The sequence below is a fragment of the Ixodes scapularis genome, unplaced genomic scaffold, assembly GCF_016920785.2.
Source record: "Ixodes scapularis isolate PalLabHiFi unplaced genomic scaffold, ASM1692078v2 PGA_scaffold1__304_contigs__length_218370807, whole genome shotgun sequence".
NCBI classification, from domain to species: Eukaryota; Metazoa; Arthropoda; class Arachnida; order Ixodida; family Ixodidae; genus Ixodes; species Ixodes scapularis.
In genome coordinates, this window is record NW_024609846.1 from 64,498,821 (window position 1) to 64,515,938 (window position 17,118).

The window sequence follows — 17,118 nt, forward strand, 5'->3', positions numbered from 1 at the left end:
GCTATAAAGATTGAATATAAACACATAAGGGATAGCGGTCAATGGACTCCATATTATTCGACAAAAACAAAAAGCTGAAGAACGATGGGTTCAAAAATCAGAATGGGCACCCAATTACCGTATGGTGAACTAGCACAATATATATATATATAATGAAGTTAAACCTTCGTAGTTTCCTCTACGCGGACATAGGAGACCAACATTATTCGGCGTTAAGACAGGTACGTAAAAAGACTAAAATGAAACCTACAAAAGTGGACAGAAATCTTCCAGCGTTCAAACAAACTAGTGACGTTAACCAGCGTAGCGCGTGGTATTTACAAATTATTTTGTAGCTGCGGAGCAAAGTAACAACTCACGTTCACCGTCGATGTTAGGAAGCGGACAGCCGACGTTCCAGGCAAAAGTCAACAAGCGATGACTGGCCGATGGCAGCTTGGCAAGTCCTATCTATCGTCCCTTCCTCCCCAGACCTTGGCATTGAGTCCCAAATATATCCTTCTTTCCTTGCTTGGAGAGAAGGAAGCTAAGCCCATTCAGTTCTCTCTTTCCTTCTTGGAAGAGAGGGGGCAGGAACGACCTTGCAATCTTTGGCTTGGAAACGGGGTCACCCTCCCAAAGGAAGCCCACACACTGTCCTTTTGTGTTGCACGTCCGTTCATGAAGTTTTTGAACCACCTTTTCGCCTCAACCCGAAAAACTAAAATAGCAGAAAAACGCAAAGCGCGGCTACCTCCGGTATCGCGATAAACGCACCATGTTCTCCGGACTATTGTTTGATATTTTACGCTAAGTGGCCTATTCCAGGTTCGTCCGGTCAGATTGCCATGTTCACGGCATTTTACGCTGGAATTAAGAATCCAACAAAAGGAGCGTCGTCCTGGATTGCAAGTATGAAAACTCTGCAATCTCCGTGTGGCCTCTCTGTAGAAACAGCTTTTGATCTGTTTCTATCTACACCGAGTGCGGACAACCAAATAAAAAAATTGTCAAGCCCAAAATTTACCTTAGCAGACAATAGTTCAGGAAATGCGGTAGATGTTCGAGGAAAACTTTAATGGCTCGTTTCCAGGATTCTCATATAAATAGAAAACAAAATAAAGGGATACATACTCCAAGCATACATCACAAGTCTTCGTTGTCCGGGAATTCATTGGAATGAATGAGTGGTAGCACAGCAAATGAGTTCTGCTTAAGCGGAAGCAGCACACATTTGCAGGCGACGCTCTCAAGCGGCCACTGCATGGTGTCTGAAAGCCCAGAGACGGCGTAGACGTCTATCTTCGTTGACGAGCACGGAAATTCATACAAGCTTCTCTTGTTTTCAAATTTTTGTCCGATGACCATGTTGCATCCGTCGTTCTCCTTGACTATGTTTTGTACCTGAACCACGCTTCCTGAGATTATGCAGACGTTGTTATATGTCTTCGAAGCCAAGGTAAAACCGCTGAATGTAGCTTTTCGGAACTGCGCCGAAGGTGGAAGGAAGACTGGTCCATCTTTGTGCTCATCTGTCAAAACATAGGTTCCGGTGGACTGAGCTTCCCTCACGGACGATCTACCCCCCAAGGTTCCATTTTCTTTCATTTCGTGGAGTCTCCTGCTCAGCTGCTGAAGAGGGAGGTTCCCCTGGCTAATGAAGCCTTTCATGCGGTGAAAGTAATTTTCAAATTGAAAAGCGCTCACGTTGTCAAGGCTTCCAAACGTGGCGGAGTCATCAACCAGGTGAAGGAGTCCGTGAACGTTGTACGAGTACTGCTCATCGCCGTAAAGGTCGCCGAAAAATCGAACGAAGCGCTTCAAGAGCGCGCCTGCATAGTTACGTAGCTGACTTTGAGCACATGTCTTCGCACCGACAAGAAGGCGAAGCGATACGTGAAGTAGAAGAAAATGCTGGAAGTACTTCTTGTCAAGCACGCTGGAAAGGACGACGGGACCAGTGTAGAGCAAGAACTGCCGAAGTTCGGTGGCTTTCCAACGGTCAATTTCCTCAAGAGCACGTGGGCGACGAGCAAATTCGCAAGGGATAAAACCTGCGAGTGCCTTAAGCGAGGCTGATACGTGCTTCATGGTGGATGGCGTAATCCGGCATTCAAGGTGGCCTCTAATCCACAAGATGATAAGCTTTCTCGTCACTCCCAAACAAACCAAGTGCATGTATTCGAAAGGAAACTGCACCACCATGTCTAGTGGGAGCTTCACCAATGGTGTGTCACTGATGTTATGAGTGCTATCTTTTTTCCGACGGAAGTCGTCATTTGTTCTCGGCTCATGTAAAACACCACGGAGGCTAACGCGACCTTTTATGTACTCCCCTCGAACTTTACACTTCCCACAGCAGGAATAGCCAGTGTGACTTTTTATACCGAGCAAAAATGCTCTCGCAGGCGCATCACATACGAAAGCCTTAAGCGAGATGCGGAGCGTCCTGCCATTTATAATTAAGCCATTTTCCAGAAGCTCCTCAAGTTCAGGAATGAGTTCAGACAAATACTCATCGACTGAGTTGGGTTTGGAATACCCATGATAGCACCCGACGATAAAAGGAACGCTGTTAGGGATGTCAGCAACACTACACATGATGGGCCATAAACAGCTTTTTGAGCTTACTGATAGTGACACACCGTCGATGTTTAACAACAATTCGACGTTTTCTAATGAACTGGCCGATGGGTGGAGTGACAGCGTGTGCTTGATGCCTTCTGCTAAGCCGTAATGGGAGTATATGCCACCTTCAATCTTTCGCACAGTCGTACTTCGAGGGCAAGATCTCAACGTTCTGGCGTCCTTTGGCAGCCCGGAAAGAGAGGGAACCTTCCTGAGAATTTGCAAAAGTGATGACGTCGCTTCCAAAGTTGTTTTATAGTGAATCGACCAAACTGCCAACTCAGACGCTGTCTCCTGCCCGCTACTAGTTTCATTCGAAAGTGGTTTGTTGGCTTTATCCGCGGATTCCGTTGACGCCGGGTGTTCTTGACTGAGATCGTGGGAGGCGCCTGAAGGGCCTTGATTGGACACTGGATTCGACGCGCCACTATCTGCACTGCCACCTGTTTCCTGGGGGGTGTCATTGGTATCCTCACAGACACCCTGATCCGAGCAGTGATGCAATTCAATGCATGAAGCGTTATGGGCTTGAAGAAGGTCGGCGAGCCGTGACTGAATACGACGGCGTTTTTGACGATCACCGACTTCTTCGTGCGGGCGACTTGAACGACTGAGCCTGGACAGCATTATGGAGAAATCAAATTGCAGGACTTACACTGTATGCAGACTCAAAAAAATCCCGGTGACATAGCAGCCTGCCTCGTAGACCCCGTAGGCGTGACTGCCGGCGCTACTGACTTCCGGAAAAATTGAAAACTTTTGGAAACGAACTGAGAAACTACGTGCACCCGGAATTTACTTTAGTCAATTGTTCTCCGCCACTATCCCTCCCCCCCCTCTTCTCTCTCGCCCTCTTCTTGCCGAGTTTCCCGACGCATCGCATGGGGCTCTATGGAGACATCTCCTTCGCCTGCCTTTCCCCCTCTCTCTCGCGCCGCGCCGAAACCGTCTACTTCCCTTTTTTTTTTGCTTTTTTTTTTTTGGCGGTGCATAAGTGCGGGTTGGACATGAACGCTTTTTGGACCGTCATCTGGGCCATTCAGCGGTTGGCATCATGAGTGCCAATCTCCACAAACCGTTGACAGCATTTACTGGATTTCGGCATTGCCGGGTATTTTATTTTTTGGAGTCAATTTCAATAATGTGCAAGTGTGCATTGAAATTGTGCTTCGATATAGTGTGTGCCGGCATGCGATTTTCGTTTGGATACGTCACCAGTGGCAACGAAAGCAATATCTGTTCGGACAGTCACGTGACAAGACTCTGCGTAACGATCTATCGAAAGCGCTAAGGTGTTGGACGTTGGCGTTGTGGATGAACTGTGACGTTGGTGCGAATTTTGTGTTTGTGCGCAAGTGAGCATTGGTAACAAACACGGAGAGAAATCGACGAACCTTAAAACAATGTCGGGAGGTCGCGAAGCACTATGGGTGCTCCTTGGAAATGACGCATGCCTGAAATCACCTACAGAGAAGATAGTGTATACTAAAGTCACTGGATATTGAGAAAGTAGCGCCATTGCCTTCCTCACCTGCTAGCCGGACACAAACTGATACTAACATACAGATGACCCAAACGTAGCAAGGCGATTGGCTAATTGGTCTACGTTGCTATGGAAATCGCCATCTTGGTCCATTTAAATCTTCCAAGCTTCTAGAGAGTCGTTCTAAACCAGTCGCGCCAAGATTGCCATGGCGCATCATTGTACTGGAGGCGTTCCTCGCCAATATAAGGGTCTTTGGCACTCTGTATGCAATCAACTTATTATTCATGCCCATCTCCATAGATCTCTTACAATTATATTGTCTTTCTTGCCTATTTCAATACAGTAAACTTATTTTTCAGTACCTCCAGGCACCGACACAGCATCTCGTTGTGGTACGAAGGTGTGCGCTTGTTTCGCGGGTATGTGGTTAGCAAAATCTCGGTATACAAAAAACCACTCCATAAAGCCACCCGTCATCAGAGAATCTAGATCGGCTCACCAAGAACGGAGGAGTCCAGGAGAAATTGCTCATTTCACGGACCAAGATGGCGACCACACGGGGAGCTTGGTGTTACTTTCCCAGGATTTAGTGACTTTAGTGTATACCGGCTCGCCTGAAGCGCGTGCCAGGACCCATATGGAAGAGGACAAATACGCGCGTGCAAAAAGCAAGAATGGCACAATTCGATCCGTTCTGGACGCAGTGGGCGTCACTTCGCAAATTAAAACCGTAACAATATTTTAAACAAACTAAAAGTATAACAATTGCGCATGTAAAAAGGATGATACTCCCAACATGCCTTCCTATTATTTTTTTTTTCCCCTTCAGTGTACTTTGAGTTTTGTTTATGCCCTCCCTAGCGTAATCCCATGTGCTATGAATAGTATTTTGAAATAAATAAATAAAAAACAATCCCAAGCTCTCAAAAAGTAAGTTTTGCTTGCGGCTCTTGAGCAGTGTCACTTTGGCCGCGGCTGTAATTAAGCTTTTAACAGTGAACGCGTATTATACGCGATTCTGCGGCTGGAGATGGAGCTGGAAATGTTAAAAAAAAAAAGCAAAGGTCGTGGTATGACGTCGCAAGGGCGTCAATGACAGGAGAAAAATGGAACATAATTTAATTATGGACTCAACGTCGAACGAAACGTGAGTGGTCGACGTTGCCAGTACGTCCTGATGACGTTTACGACGTGTAGGTGTGAACGCGACGTCGCTGAAACGTCACTGACGGGACAATAATGTAACGTCACTTATTGACTTTATTTTAACGTCGAAGAAACGTGAGTGTTCGACGCTACTAAAACGTCTTGTCTTGACGTCGTGGCGACGTTGAAGTTGAAATATGACGTCGCCAGCACGTCACAGACAGGACGATAACGGAACGTCATTTCTGAACTTCGCTTCAACGTCAAAGAAACGTGAGCATTAGACGTTGCCAGAACGTCGTGCATCGACGTCGTGGGAACGTTGACAACGTTTGAGTTGAAATACAACGTCGTCACGACGTCACTGATTGGACTTTAATGGAACGTTATATATGGACGTCACCTCAACGTCGAAAAAACGTGATCGAAGTCGTGCGGGACGTCACGGACGTCCGGGACCTTTTATCGACGTTTCCACGACGTTTTGTGCTGCTTGGGAATATGTTAACCTCGAAAGTAGTTTGAGTATAATTTTAATGCTCATGACAGCACTATATAACATGATTCATAACCCTTACATGATATGACGCAATAGCAGAAAACTAAAGTTACAAAGACGGGTTAGAAGCAAATGAAATGTGTCTGTTGAAACGGTGTTCTCGTTTCTATGTCACTACATTTTTTTATTAGCCTAGATTCCCAGCTGCCCCTTGACCCGTTTATGTCAACGAATGCTTACAGGCTGCGTATCTATAATTTTCTTGGTGTTTCTTTTTGTTGGTTTCTTCTTCGAATATCTTTATTCTTCTGACCCTTCCTATTGTTTTCCTCTACATTTCACTCTTTCTTACTGTCTTTCCGCTTCGCCTCTGCCATCTTCTCGTACGCCCACACTTGAGCCAGCCACTTTTGATTCGTCACACGTGTGATCCCGGAAGCCCATCGGTTGTCCTTCAGAAACAAACAAAAAGCCACGAGCTTCATAAAACTCAGCAATATAAACCAGTACTTAGACTACGGGAAGATAAACTTTAGGTGTTCATATCGCTGGCGGCCAGGCTATATGACGAACATAACTGCACATAACAAAGAAATGAGTGACCGACACAAAAAAAAAAAAAAAATGCAGGAGGACATTTAAGACTGCTCATGTGAAGGAGTGCGAAAGTATTCCTACACGCAGTGCATTCCTACATTCACCGCGCCACGTTTTCCTATCGCACACGGTGCTCCTGCGGTGACGTCACGCTCCCCCAGTGCGCAGGCGCGTCGAACTCCGCCGGCTCCACGGCTTCCGTGACGATGCATCTGCGTTGCTGTGCTTTTCTTTGTGTTTTCTTCTGGGGCGCGTTCGCTTTGACTTTGAGCGCCCCGCCGACTTCCGTGACGAAGCATCTGATATGACGCGTCGCAGCCATTTTAACTGCCGCTTATTTAGATGCCTGTTTTTCGTGGTCACAGCCAACGCCGGCTGCTCTCCATGGTACAGTCAATGTTTTCGCATTTTCGCATTAATAACTATCATATACAACGATGCATCAAGAAACAGACCATACCATTTGGATATTGAAAAAGAAAGTCGATAAATGGTTGAAATTATGCAACTAACGGTACGTCCTCTCAATGACCAAAATGACCTAGAAATTCGGTAATAGTTCAAACGCGGTGGGTCAGTGCGTGATTCAGCGGCTTATGGATTCGGAGGATAAAAATATAATTGGGGTCTCATCTGTCACCTCTTGCCTAGGTGAACTACATCGAACGCATTAAGGTCACTCTGATGCTTTTTTTCTGTTGTGTGCCGGAATACCCCAGACCGAACTAGTAAACTATAGTTCGAAATCTGCACTGGTGCGCTTCCCGTAGACATCGATTGCAGCTTTCGGCGTGCTTCGGATAACGGAATAACCGTCGCTTCATTAAAGGGACACTAACAGGGTGTTTAGGATCACCGAGGTTTTTATTTGAACATGACTTATAAGAGCCCAGCTACCCAGAACGCAATTTGCGGATCGAAATTCGTTTTCTTTTTTTTTGCCCGAATACAGCCGGTCGAGAATTGGCCGGTTTCAGTCGCGCTCACTCCCGTTTCCATGATTACATGGCGTTGAAACCGCGTCCCAGGTATATTCAAAGTCGCCGGTAACCTAAAACATACATTCAATACTAAAAATAGAAAAGAATACGGACCCCATTTTTTGTGGCCTCAAAAAAAAAAAAAATGCAAATACGTTGATTGCAAAAACAAAACAAATGTTACAGAGATCACAGGAATTACATGTGCACGTTATTCTCAGTATGGCGACGTATCGCGGGCTGGATGTCGCGATGGCGGTGTTCGACGGACCAACGTTGCGACGGACGTGGGGCCGCTACCTCGGAACTGTCTTCGAGTGCAGAACATCGAGCGGAAGGGATATAAGTGCGAAACAATCGCACGAAAAACGGTGCACGAAAGTTTGTCGTCGTCGTCGTCTGTTTCAAAAGCCGGAAAGGCGGGAAAAAAACAAAAAATAAAAGCAGAGACTATTTTGATCGTTTACCGTCACAATATCTCAAAAACTATTTCGACATCTGTGACGTCACTTTCGTAACATGTCAAAATAGTGGCTTTATTATTTTGACGTCCTCCCGTCCTCCTTCAATGTAGCAGCCCTAGCAGTAGTAGCCGTTTCGTGGTTTCGTTCTGTTTAGTTTCTGATGGTATCGTCTGTGTGTTGTAGGCGTTTTGACGGATAGTTTCGGTCCTAGTTGACAGTGGAAATATCTTATTGACAGTGTGTGTCGCTTTCGAACGTGACACGCCCGTTGGCGATGTTCTGAGCTCGCATCTCGGCACGTGTCTCACTTAAAATTTTGAATTTACAACAAATGCGAGCTGGATATCCCTCCGCCTTCCCTGCACGTAACAAATGTAAGTGCGTATAGACCATTCCATTTAGCGCTCTCTGGGCGGCACCATTTTGTGCGACCGTAGCGCCCTCTCCACGCATCCGGGAGGTTCAGCGGGTTCGGCGGGGTAAAACGAGAGAGAGGGCACGCGCGCGACTCCGCTAGCAGACGACAAACCGGGAGGTTGCCGTTCTCCATCTTTGGGCTGTATCGGCGGGCTCTACCGAACATTGAACTCTCGCTCGTGGCTACCGTTGTGAAGTGGTTCGCGTTGTTAGAATAGTTGTGGCTACTCCAAAATCAGCCTAGAGCTCTCTGTTGTTCTACTTCGGTAAATGATCAACTGACATATCTTTTTTCCGTCACTTAAATAGCAGTTGAGTCTGCCGGCAGTACTACCCTCAACTACTGCGTGTATTGCGGCAGGAGAGCACGTTTTTATTTATTATTTCAGACATACACTCATGGTCGCTAAAGGCCTACATCAATACGAACTTTGTATAGTAAAAAAGGAGGTTTCCTTCTTTGATCTCCGACGTTCCCTTTGCTTCCCCCTCCCCCCCAGCCTACCTTTCCTGCGAAAACTTTCCTTAAAGGCCGACGTACCAACCTCGGTTTTCTGCAGGGAAGATAATCCTTTTAGCGCTCCCCTTTCCTATGCTGCGAGGGGGAGCCTGGTTGGGGCAAGCTAAGCAGTGGAGAGGATATAGGAAAGGAGGTGGCGGGCAAAAGTGGAAAGCGCGAAGTGTACGTCGGCCTTTATCCTGTCTCTGACTAGAGCTGGTGTCCTTCGAGAGGGTCTTCTTGCAATCCACATCTCTTCAATGCACACAAAAACAGCAGCCGACTGCATGACATTTGTTTTCAGAAAATGCGTCTCCAACAGCGACGCTGCCTGCAAGCAAGATAATATTTTTTTTTTTTTTTACCGCCACCTTCGATCGCTCCCCAATTTGGACTCCTAAGCTCCAAAGTTCTATGTTTGAGATGTCGATATAATGACAAAAATATTTAAACGGGGGACGTCAAAATGTTTTTCAAGATGTGTTTCGGTATCAAGCTTCGAGCAGTTGAGTGTTTTAAGCTTTATTAAAAATACACATGACTCTGCAGCAGAATATTGATTGTATAGTCTGCTGACAACTTATTAAATCGCCTAACAAAAAAGATATATTTTTTTAACTTTTTTTTTGAGAGGAAGGTGTTCTTTTAGGCCGCTTAAAATCCCGTGGCCATTGTTAACCAAGCCCCATATAAAAGTAAAACAAATGCTAAACAGAGTTCGCAAGCAAAGTTTTCATCAAATAAAAATAAAAAAAAAATCTTCTATAAAAAAAGTGTCGTGTGGATTTGGCGTAAACGGGTTGAAAGATAATGTTGGCGAATGTCTCCAGATCACTCGAGGCGCTAATCTTGCCGGTCTATGGAGGAAGGAAGCGACGAGACTTGAATTTGCATTCGAGCCAGAAGTGTTATGTACGCCCAGAAACTTCCGGAAAAACGATATTCTCAACGTGGCCTATCTTATTTTGGGATTTCGGAACATCGGCTGCCATTCTAATCTTTCCAAGAAGTTTGTATGTTGTCCTGCACAAAGACTTTGCTCTGGCTTAGCGACAAATTCAAATTTCTGTGCGCACGTACTCCACCCTGTTACGTCACGGCGCGGTGGTGGCGCGTCGGGCGCACTTCCTGTCTGGGGCTGTAGGCGGAAGTCTCCATGCGGGACGTGCATTCCTGTGTTGTCTTGAAAGAAACGTGAGAAAAACCTGCCTTGTCGTCAAAACGCCGCGACTGGGGCTGTACCAAAAGAGTCGGGAAAAGTTTGAAGATCAGTTTTTATGTTTTCTGTTGCTCGGTTCATCTGCGAACGTGAATAAGTGCCGTGAAAATGGAAAACCAGACGCCTTCGGACCAGAATTGCTTGTGCGGGTAGGTCTTTGGGCTGGAGTCACGACACTTGGGGTCGTAAAATTTTTTTTGTTTTCTTCCAACATGAACGCGGGAAAACCGCCAAGTTGTCGGGACCACTTCCGGACTACATTCAGTGCGTCTGAACGTAGTCCAATCGTTCGAAGTGTCGTCTGCTCTTTTAAATGTGTCTGCTCGTTGTCGTCTGCTCGTTCAAACGACAGCGGCCCGTAGACCAAATGTTGATCCGGTAATTGCTATGAGAAGTAAGTGCAGGCCTCAAAATACTTTTAAAATTGAAGGTTGTTTGGGGTAAGTAGGCTCGGTGTAAGCAATAGAAATCAAGGATACGTTGATCATTGTTACCAGCCGCCATCACCGACTTCCTGATTCACTTGGTTTGATTGTGCTTGCGATTTTCAGTACCGACGCCGAGCACCGAAGCTACCGTCCACGCTCTTGTGGCCCGAGTGACGTCGCGATTAAAAATGCATTCCTGTGTTCCTTTGGAAAAAACGAGACAAAAAACCTGCCTTCTCGTCAAAATTCTGCGATGGGGGCTGTACCAAGAGAGTCTGGAAAGGTTTGAAGATCAGTTTTCATGTGTTTTTGCCCCCTCCGTTCGTCCGAGAACGTGGATAGTAGCCGTGAAAAGGGCAAACCAGACGCTGTCGAACTACGATTGCGTGCGAGAGCAACACTTTGTGGTCGCCAGATCTATTTGCTTTGTTCCAACATGAACGAGAGAAAACCGCCAAGTTGTCCGTACCACCCACGGGTTCAGTGCGTCTCCACATTCACACGGCCGCCTGATCACTCGAGCTTTCGTCTGCTCTTTCAAACTTGAATGCTTTTTGTCGTCTGCTCGTTCAAACAAAAGCAGCCCGTAGACCAAACTTTGACCCGGTGATTGCAATAAGAAGTAATTGCAGGCCTCAAAAGACTTAAGTAGGCTCGGTGTAAACAGTAGATACAGGATGTTGATCATTGGTACCGGTGGCCATCACCGACTTGTTACGCTTGGTCTGTTCCCGCTTCTTATTTTCAGTATCGACGTCGATCATCGCCGCTACCTTCTACACTTTTGCAGCACGAGCGACGTTGCGACCGAAAATAGCTAGAAAAATCTCATCATGGTTTTGGCGTCCATTCTGCGGCGTTAATGCGAATGAATGGCCGCACGTCAAATTATTTACAGAAAGTTTAGCGGCATAACGAGCCTTGATAATTTCGCTCAGGCGATTAAAGTGGTAAGACATTGCGATGAGGACGTAGAATCGTCAATTTCAACGCGAAAAAGAGTATACAGACTCAATGTGACATTCGAATGGTTTGTCGACGCGGGACGCGGTGCTTCTGGCCCGTACTCCATTGCGCATGCGTTCGAACTGTCGTCTGCTCTTTCAAACTTGGCTGCTTTTTGTCGTCAGCTCGTTCAAACGACAGCGGCCCGTAAACCAAACGTTGACCCGGTAATTGCGATAAGAACTAAGTGCAGGCCTCAAAACACGTTTGAAGGTTGGTTGGGATAAGTAGGCTAAGTGGAAACAGATACAAGATGTTGATCATTGTTACCAGTGGCCATCACCGACTTGTAATGCCCGATTCTACTTGCGGTTTTCAGTATCGACGGCCACCATCTCAGCTACGGTCCACGCTTTTGCAGCCCGAGTGACGTCGCGACTGAAAATAGCGAGCAGAATCTCATCGTGGGAGTCAGGCTTTAGCGCCCATTCTGCGGCGTCCACGTGAAATGAATCGCCGCACGTCACATTATTCACGCAGTTTTGCCTCGATAGTTTTGCTGAAGCCGCTCAAGTAGACAGACATTGTTAGGAGGACGCAGAATCAACAATTCCAACGCGAAAAAGAGTACGGGGACTCCCACCGACGCCGACAACAACGCAATTCAATGGTTTGTTTATGGGCGAAGGCGAGCTTCTTGCCCACCATCCACCGCGCATGCGCGGCGCCGGCGGCGTCCGCTATGGGCGCTCCGGTTTGTTTGTAAACATAAGTTGGTGTATAGTTAGCTGTGGGCACGCCTCAAAAGAAAGGTCATACAGGGACAATTTGAAACACGAGAACGTCTAGGAGCCTTTGGCGCCTCCAGCTCGAAGTGGCGCATACTGCGGTCATAATTTCAATCGTGGCACTTTCGGCGCAGGCAACGGCGATATTTCACACGTATGCCCCATTTTCCCACGAAGTGATCGCTCACAGACCGAACATTTAGCCGATATCTCGCTGAATCTATCCGTTCGATCGAAGCAGATACATAATCGCGCAATTAACGTGCCCATTTACCGATCGGCACCGTTCGCTCTCATAACGTCTCGCGAGTGCGTGCGCTCCACACCATTAAGGTCGCGATACTAATTAATATCCCGTCTACATGCACACGTACATGTGAGAAACGAGAGAATACAAAAGAAATAAGAGAAATGGCGGAACCCTTTGTTGCATTCGTAGATTGGTTCTCCCACCGGCGTAGCTATTGTATCGAGCGCGTTCTCGGAATGCGTCGAGCGCTGGCGAGGGCGTCGTGCGGCTTCTCCCAGCTTTGAAGGGGACTGGACTGCCGTGTTCCCGTGTTTGTTTCCCAGGACGACCGAGGTATGTTCCGTTCTCTCCGCTAAGCCGACAGTGCGGTAGATGATGCTGCGTTCTCGTTAAACCCGTCGTACTTGTTGTACCTTACGCCACGTGATCACGCTACCCCCCATATCCACGCGCAGGAGCAGGGTCATGTGATGAAGGAGAGGCGATTGATTGGTCCGGCGGGCGCGTAGCTCTATACTGCGCTATCAGCTTGGTGGTGGACGGAGTATGGGTTCAGCCTTCGGCCGCCGGCCCCACACCTGCCTCCGCGAGACAGCGCCGGTGATCGAGGCGTGCCACACGACGTCCGTGGTTGCGCGCGCGCGCTATCCTCGCCGACGGAGAGCCGGTCTTGTAGACGACACGACTTCGGCCTGTGGAGCTGGCGGCGGGCGGCGAAGGTGCCATGGCCGCCGTTGCTCTGCCGCGCCTCAACAAAAGCGAGGCAGGCCTCTTCTTGGTCGAGGAAGTGAAAAGACGACAGGCTCTCTCGCGTGGTGTAGAAAACGAAGACGAAAAAAAAAAAGCGATAGCGGCGGTTTTGCGGTTCGTTCTGATGCCGCAACCGCCGGCCCGAGGAGCGGAGAAGATCAGGAGACGTCGTGGTGTATTCTTTCTTCGCAAGAACCCTCGACCTTGGAGACTTTTTAGTTTATACATTTCCCCGTCTTCTATTCTTTTCTTCTTCTTCTTTTTTTTTTTTTTGTATTCTTTAAAACCTGTTTTTGCAGTTCGTTTTGCTAGAAATATTCATTAAAGTCGTTTTCAAGATCAAGCTTTTCAAGGCTTTTTGGATCGGACGTCCTTGCAAACGGAAGGATTGGTAGTGTCACATATGCCTTACACTGATTTATTTATTTATTTATTTATTTATACTGCGACCTCAGTTGAGGTCATTGCAGGAGTGGATTACACAACTAAAAACATGAGTAGATAGAACAATAAACGAGAACATATTCAACAACATAATGATTCGCCAGAAACACCAAACATCAAAGGAAGTCAACTTTCGCGAGTTTTATAACACAGTCGTCGTACTGGAGCATACGCGTAGAACCGTCAATACTATTCCACGGCTCAACAGTGCGCGGAAAAAAGGAATTTTTCAAACAGTTTACGTGAGAACGAAAGGGTGCAATATTTAAGGGATGGTAACGCCTAGTGCGCGAAATATCTGAGAAGGAAATATACTTCATACATTCAATGCCACTTTCATTATTAACAATTCTATATAACAACTTCAATCGCTCGATAGTTCACCTTAACGATAAAGATTCTAGCCCTAATGTTAGCAAAGCGGATGAAGGTGAAAAGTTTCGATCATATCGATGGGAAATAAATCGGATAGCCTTAGCCTGAACAGAGTTAATGAGATTAATGTCCTTTTTTAAATGAACGTCCCAGACCACTGAACCGTACTCCAAAATCGGCCGCACGAGAGCTTTAAAAGCGGTTAATTTTACCTCTTTAGACGAATTTTTTAACGTGCGTTTAACATAGCCCAATTTTCTGAGGGCGCGGGAGCAAATACAGTCGACGTGCCTATCCCATTTAAGATTGGAAGTAAAAATAATACCTTAATATTTGAAGTCGCTTAACTCCCTTAGTACTATTTCATCAATGCCATAGCTAAAAACGAAAGGTGATTTCTTATTCGTAAATTTGATAAACACAGATTTTTCAAAGTTTATTTCCATGTGCCTTTGCTTGGTCCAATTGAAGAAGCGTGCGAGGGATTCATTAAGTAACAATTGGTCATTAGCCGAATTAATATCTTTATATAGGACGCAGTCATCGGCATAAAGACGAACTTTAACGGGAATGTTATCAACAATATCATTAATATACAGGAGAAATAAAAGAGGCCCTAATACGGATCCTTGCGGAACACCTGAACTTACCGTAGCTTCTGATGAATTAGCATTCCCATACGAAACAAACTGTGACTGGTCTTTTAAATAATCAGTGATCCAGTCGAGTAAAAGGGGATTTTTAAGTATGACCTTTAACTTCAACAGTAGTTTGGAATGAGAAACTTTATCGAATGCCTTCGAATAATCTAAGAATATGGCATCAACCTGTCCTTTATTATTTAAAGTCGTGGCGATATCATGAGTGAATTCAAGTAGTTGCGTGATGGTTGAAAAATGACGACGGAAACCGTGTTGCTGAGGGCAGATAATTGAATTGCATTCGAGGTATTCGGAAACATGGGAGTAGACTATATGCTCGAGGAGCTTACTACAGGTAGAGGTCAATGAAATAGGTCTGTAACTGAAAAGGCTCTGTTTGTTTCCAGATTTAAAGATGGGAACAACTCTGGCTGATTTCCAAAGTTTAGGAACTCTTCCAGAAGAGAGAGACTTCTCGAAGATTAAGGCCAAGTATCTCGATGTCCAAAGAGAGTAACGGCGAAGAAATGAATTAGGACCATCGGGACCTGCGCTTTTTTTGCAGTCAATGTTTAGGAGCAAGTGAAGGACGCCAGAAGTACTGATGGGAATGTTTTCTAACGACGAACACGGGAGTTCGAGAGAAAAGGAAGGTTCACAACCGTTATCTTCAGCGAATACGGACTGAAAATGTGCATTAAAGCCATTCGAAATGTCTACGGGGTCAGTGACACTTTCATCTTCAATAATAAAACTGCGGAAAATGTCATTTTTAGGAAGGATCGACCTCCAAAACTTAGCCGGATTTGACTTCATAAAGTTAGTCAATGTAACGTTGAAATAAGTATATTTAGCAGCTGTCATTGTTTCCACGAATCTATTTTTTAGGCTTTCAAACCATTTGACGTCCGAAGGACTATCACTAAGTTTTAATTTCCGATTTCTTTTTAGTCTGCGGGTTAATTGCAATACCTCTCTAGTAATCCATGGCTGGGCTTGATTTATCTTCTTATATTTGACTGGTACAAATCGTTTAATACAATCATTTACTAATGAGCAAAATTTGCTAAGCAACACATCAACATTATAGTCACGGCTAAAGGTCTCGAAATCATCAAAGCCAAAACTAAGTTCGTCAAGAATTGACTCGTCATTAGCTCTGTTAAAGTCTAAAACAGTAACAATCTCGGGTTTTCCGTGTAAGGCACGAAAATTGAGTGTCACAACAACAGCTCTGTGGTCTGAAATACCATCAACTACTTTGCACTCATAACCAGATTTGGCAATGCTGTTACTAAGAAAAACTAGGTCAAGAGTTGAGTTATCTCTAGTACATTCACTAACAACTTGATCTAAATCGAATGACACTGCAGTATCAACAAGTGCATCACATATAATTTTATCACGACTACCAACTATTAACGTTTTCCAATTTACGTCAGGTGTGTTAAAATCTCCAGTCAGAACGAATTTACCACCACCGAAGTTATGCTTTAAAATGTAATCGTGAATATCAAAAATAACCTGAGGGGAAGTACCCGGAGCTCTATAAACTGCCCCAATAACAAGAATAAATTTATCGATATAAGCTTTACACCAGAGTGACTCAGCTATAGGTAAGCCAGGAAGAACAGAAAAACTAACATCAGACCTAAAAAATAGAGCAACACCACCACCCCTGCCACATGACCTATCGCAACGCACAACAATGTAGTTAGGTGGAGAGAACTGAGTCATGCAACCACGTTTCAGTGACACAAATCACATGAGGGTAATATGCAGTTGCAATACCAGCAAATTCAGTGGACTTTGGGAGAATGCTCCTGGCATTAAGATTCAATAAAGTAAACGAGTTTTCACGAGGAAGTCAATTAGAATTATCCGGAAGGCGAGGGGGATTGACCCTTACAAGGCAGTTGTTAGACACATCCCACGTATAGCGAGTATTATTGACAAGTGAATAATCGTAGCGCAAAACCACCTTCGCACCGTTCTGTCTAAAATCAGCCGTACCACGCCATAGCTGACTGCGAATATTTCGCACGCGAAGGGAAAAATCTTCGTTGATGAACACGCGAGTGCCCTTAAGTCTTGGGGCGTTTTTGAGGATTAATATTTTTTCTCTATGGTCTATCACTTTAAAAATTACGGGTCTGATCTTACCATCTATGCGTGAACCAAGACGGTGGCAACGTTCGATGCCATCGCAGGAAATAGAAAGCTTGGAAGACAAGAGCTCAGTGACAGCCTGAAGCAGTGACGCTGACGATTCATTTTCAGCTTCTTGTAAACCATAAATAATCAGATTGTTCCTCCTAGAGTGATTTTCCAAGTCATCATTTTTATCAGCTAATTCGGCAAGTCTATGATCGAGCCTGGCGATTTTATCTTCAAGAGACTGTTCCCTTTTGTCGAGCCCAGACAGCCGTGATAACTCAGATTCAATGGCAACACAACGTGATTCAATGCCCACAATCTGAGATTGCAGGGTCGCTTGATTGTTTTTTAGTAAGGTTACATCAGCAGCTATTTGCGCTTGCCCATCAAGGAGCTGTTTGAGAAGAACCTGAGTATCCGGGCCGG

The 17,118-nt window shown here is 45.6% G+C and overlaps 1 protein-coding gene across 1 annotated transcript; it reads right to left on the reverse strand.

The window, feature by feature from the left end:
• Positions 1–6,076: 6,076 nt before the first annotated feature.
• LOC120846656 lies at positions 6,077–16,248 on the reverse strand (the record flags this gene model as incomplete). The annotated part of the gene is made up of 2 exons (XM_042290208.1): positions 6,077–6,253; positions 15,508–16,248. Coding segments are annotated over 2 exons (918 nt in total), but the record flags the coding sequence as incomplete, so codon positions are not given.
• Positions 16,249–17,118: the final 870 nt, after the last annotated feature.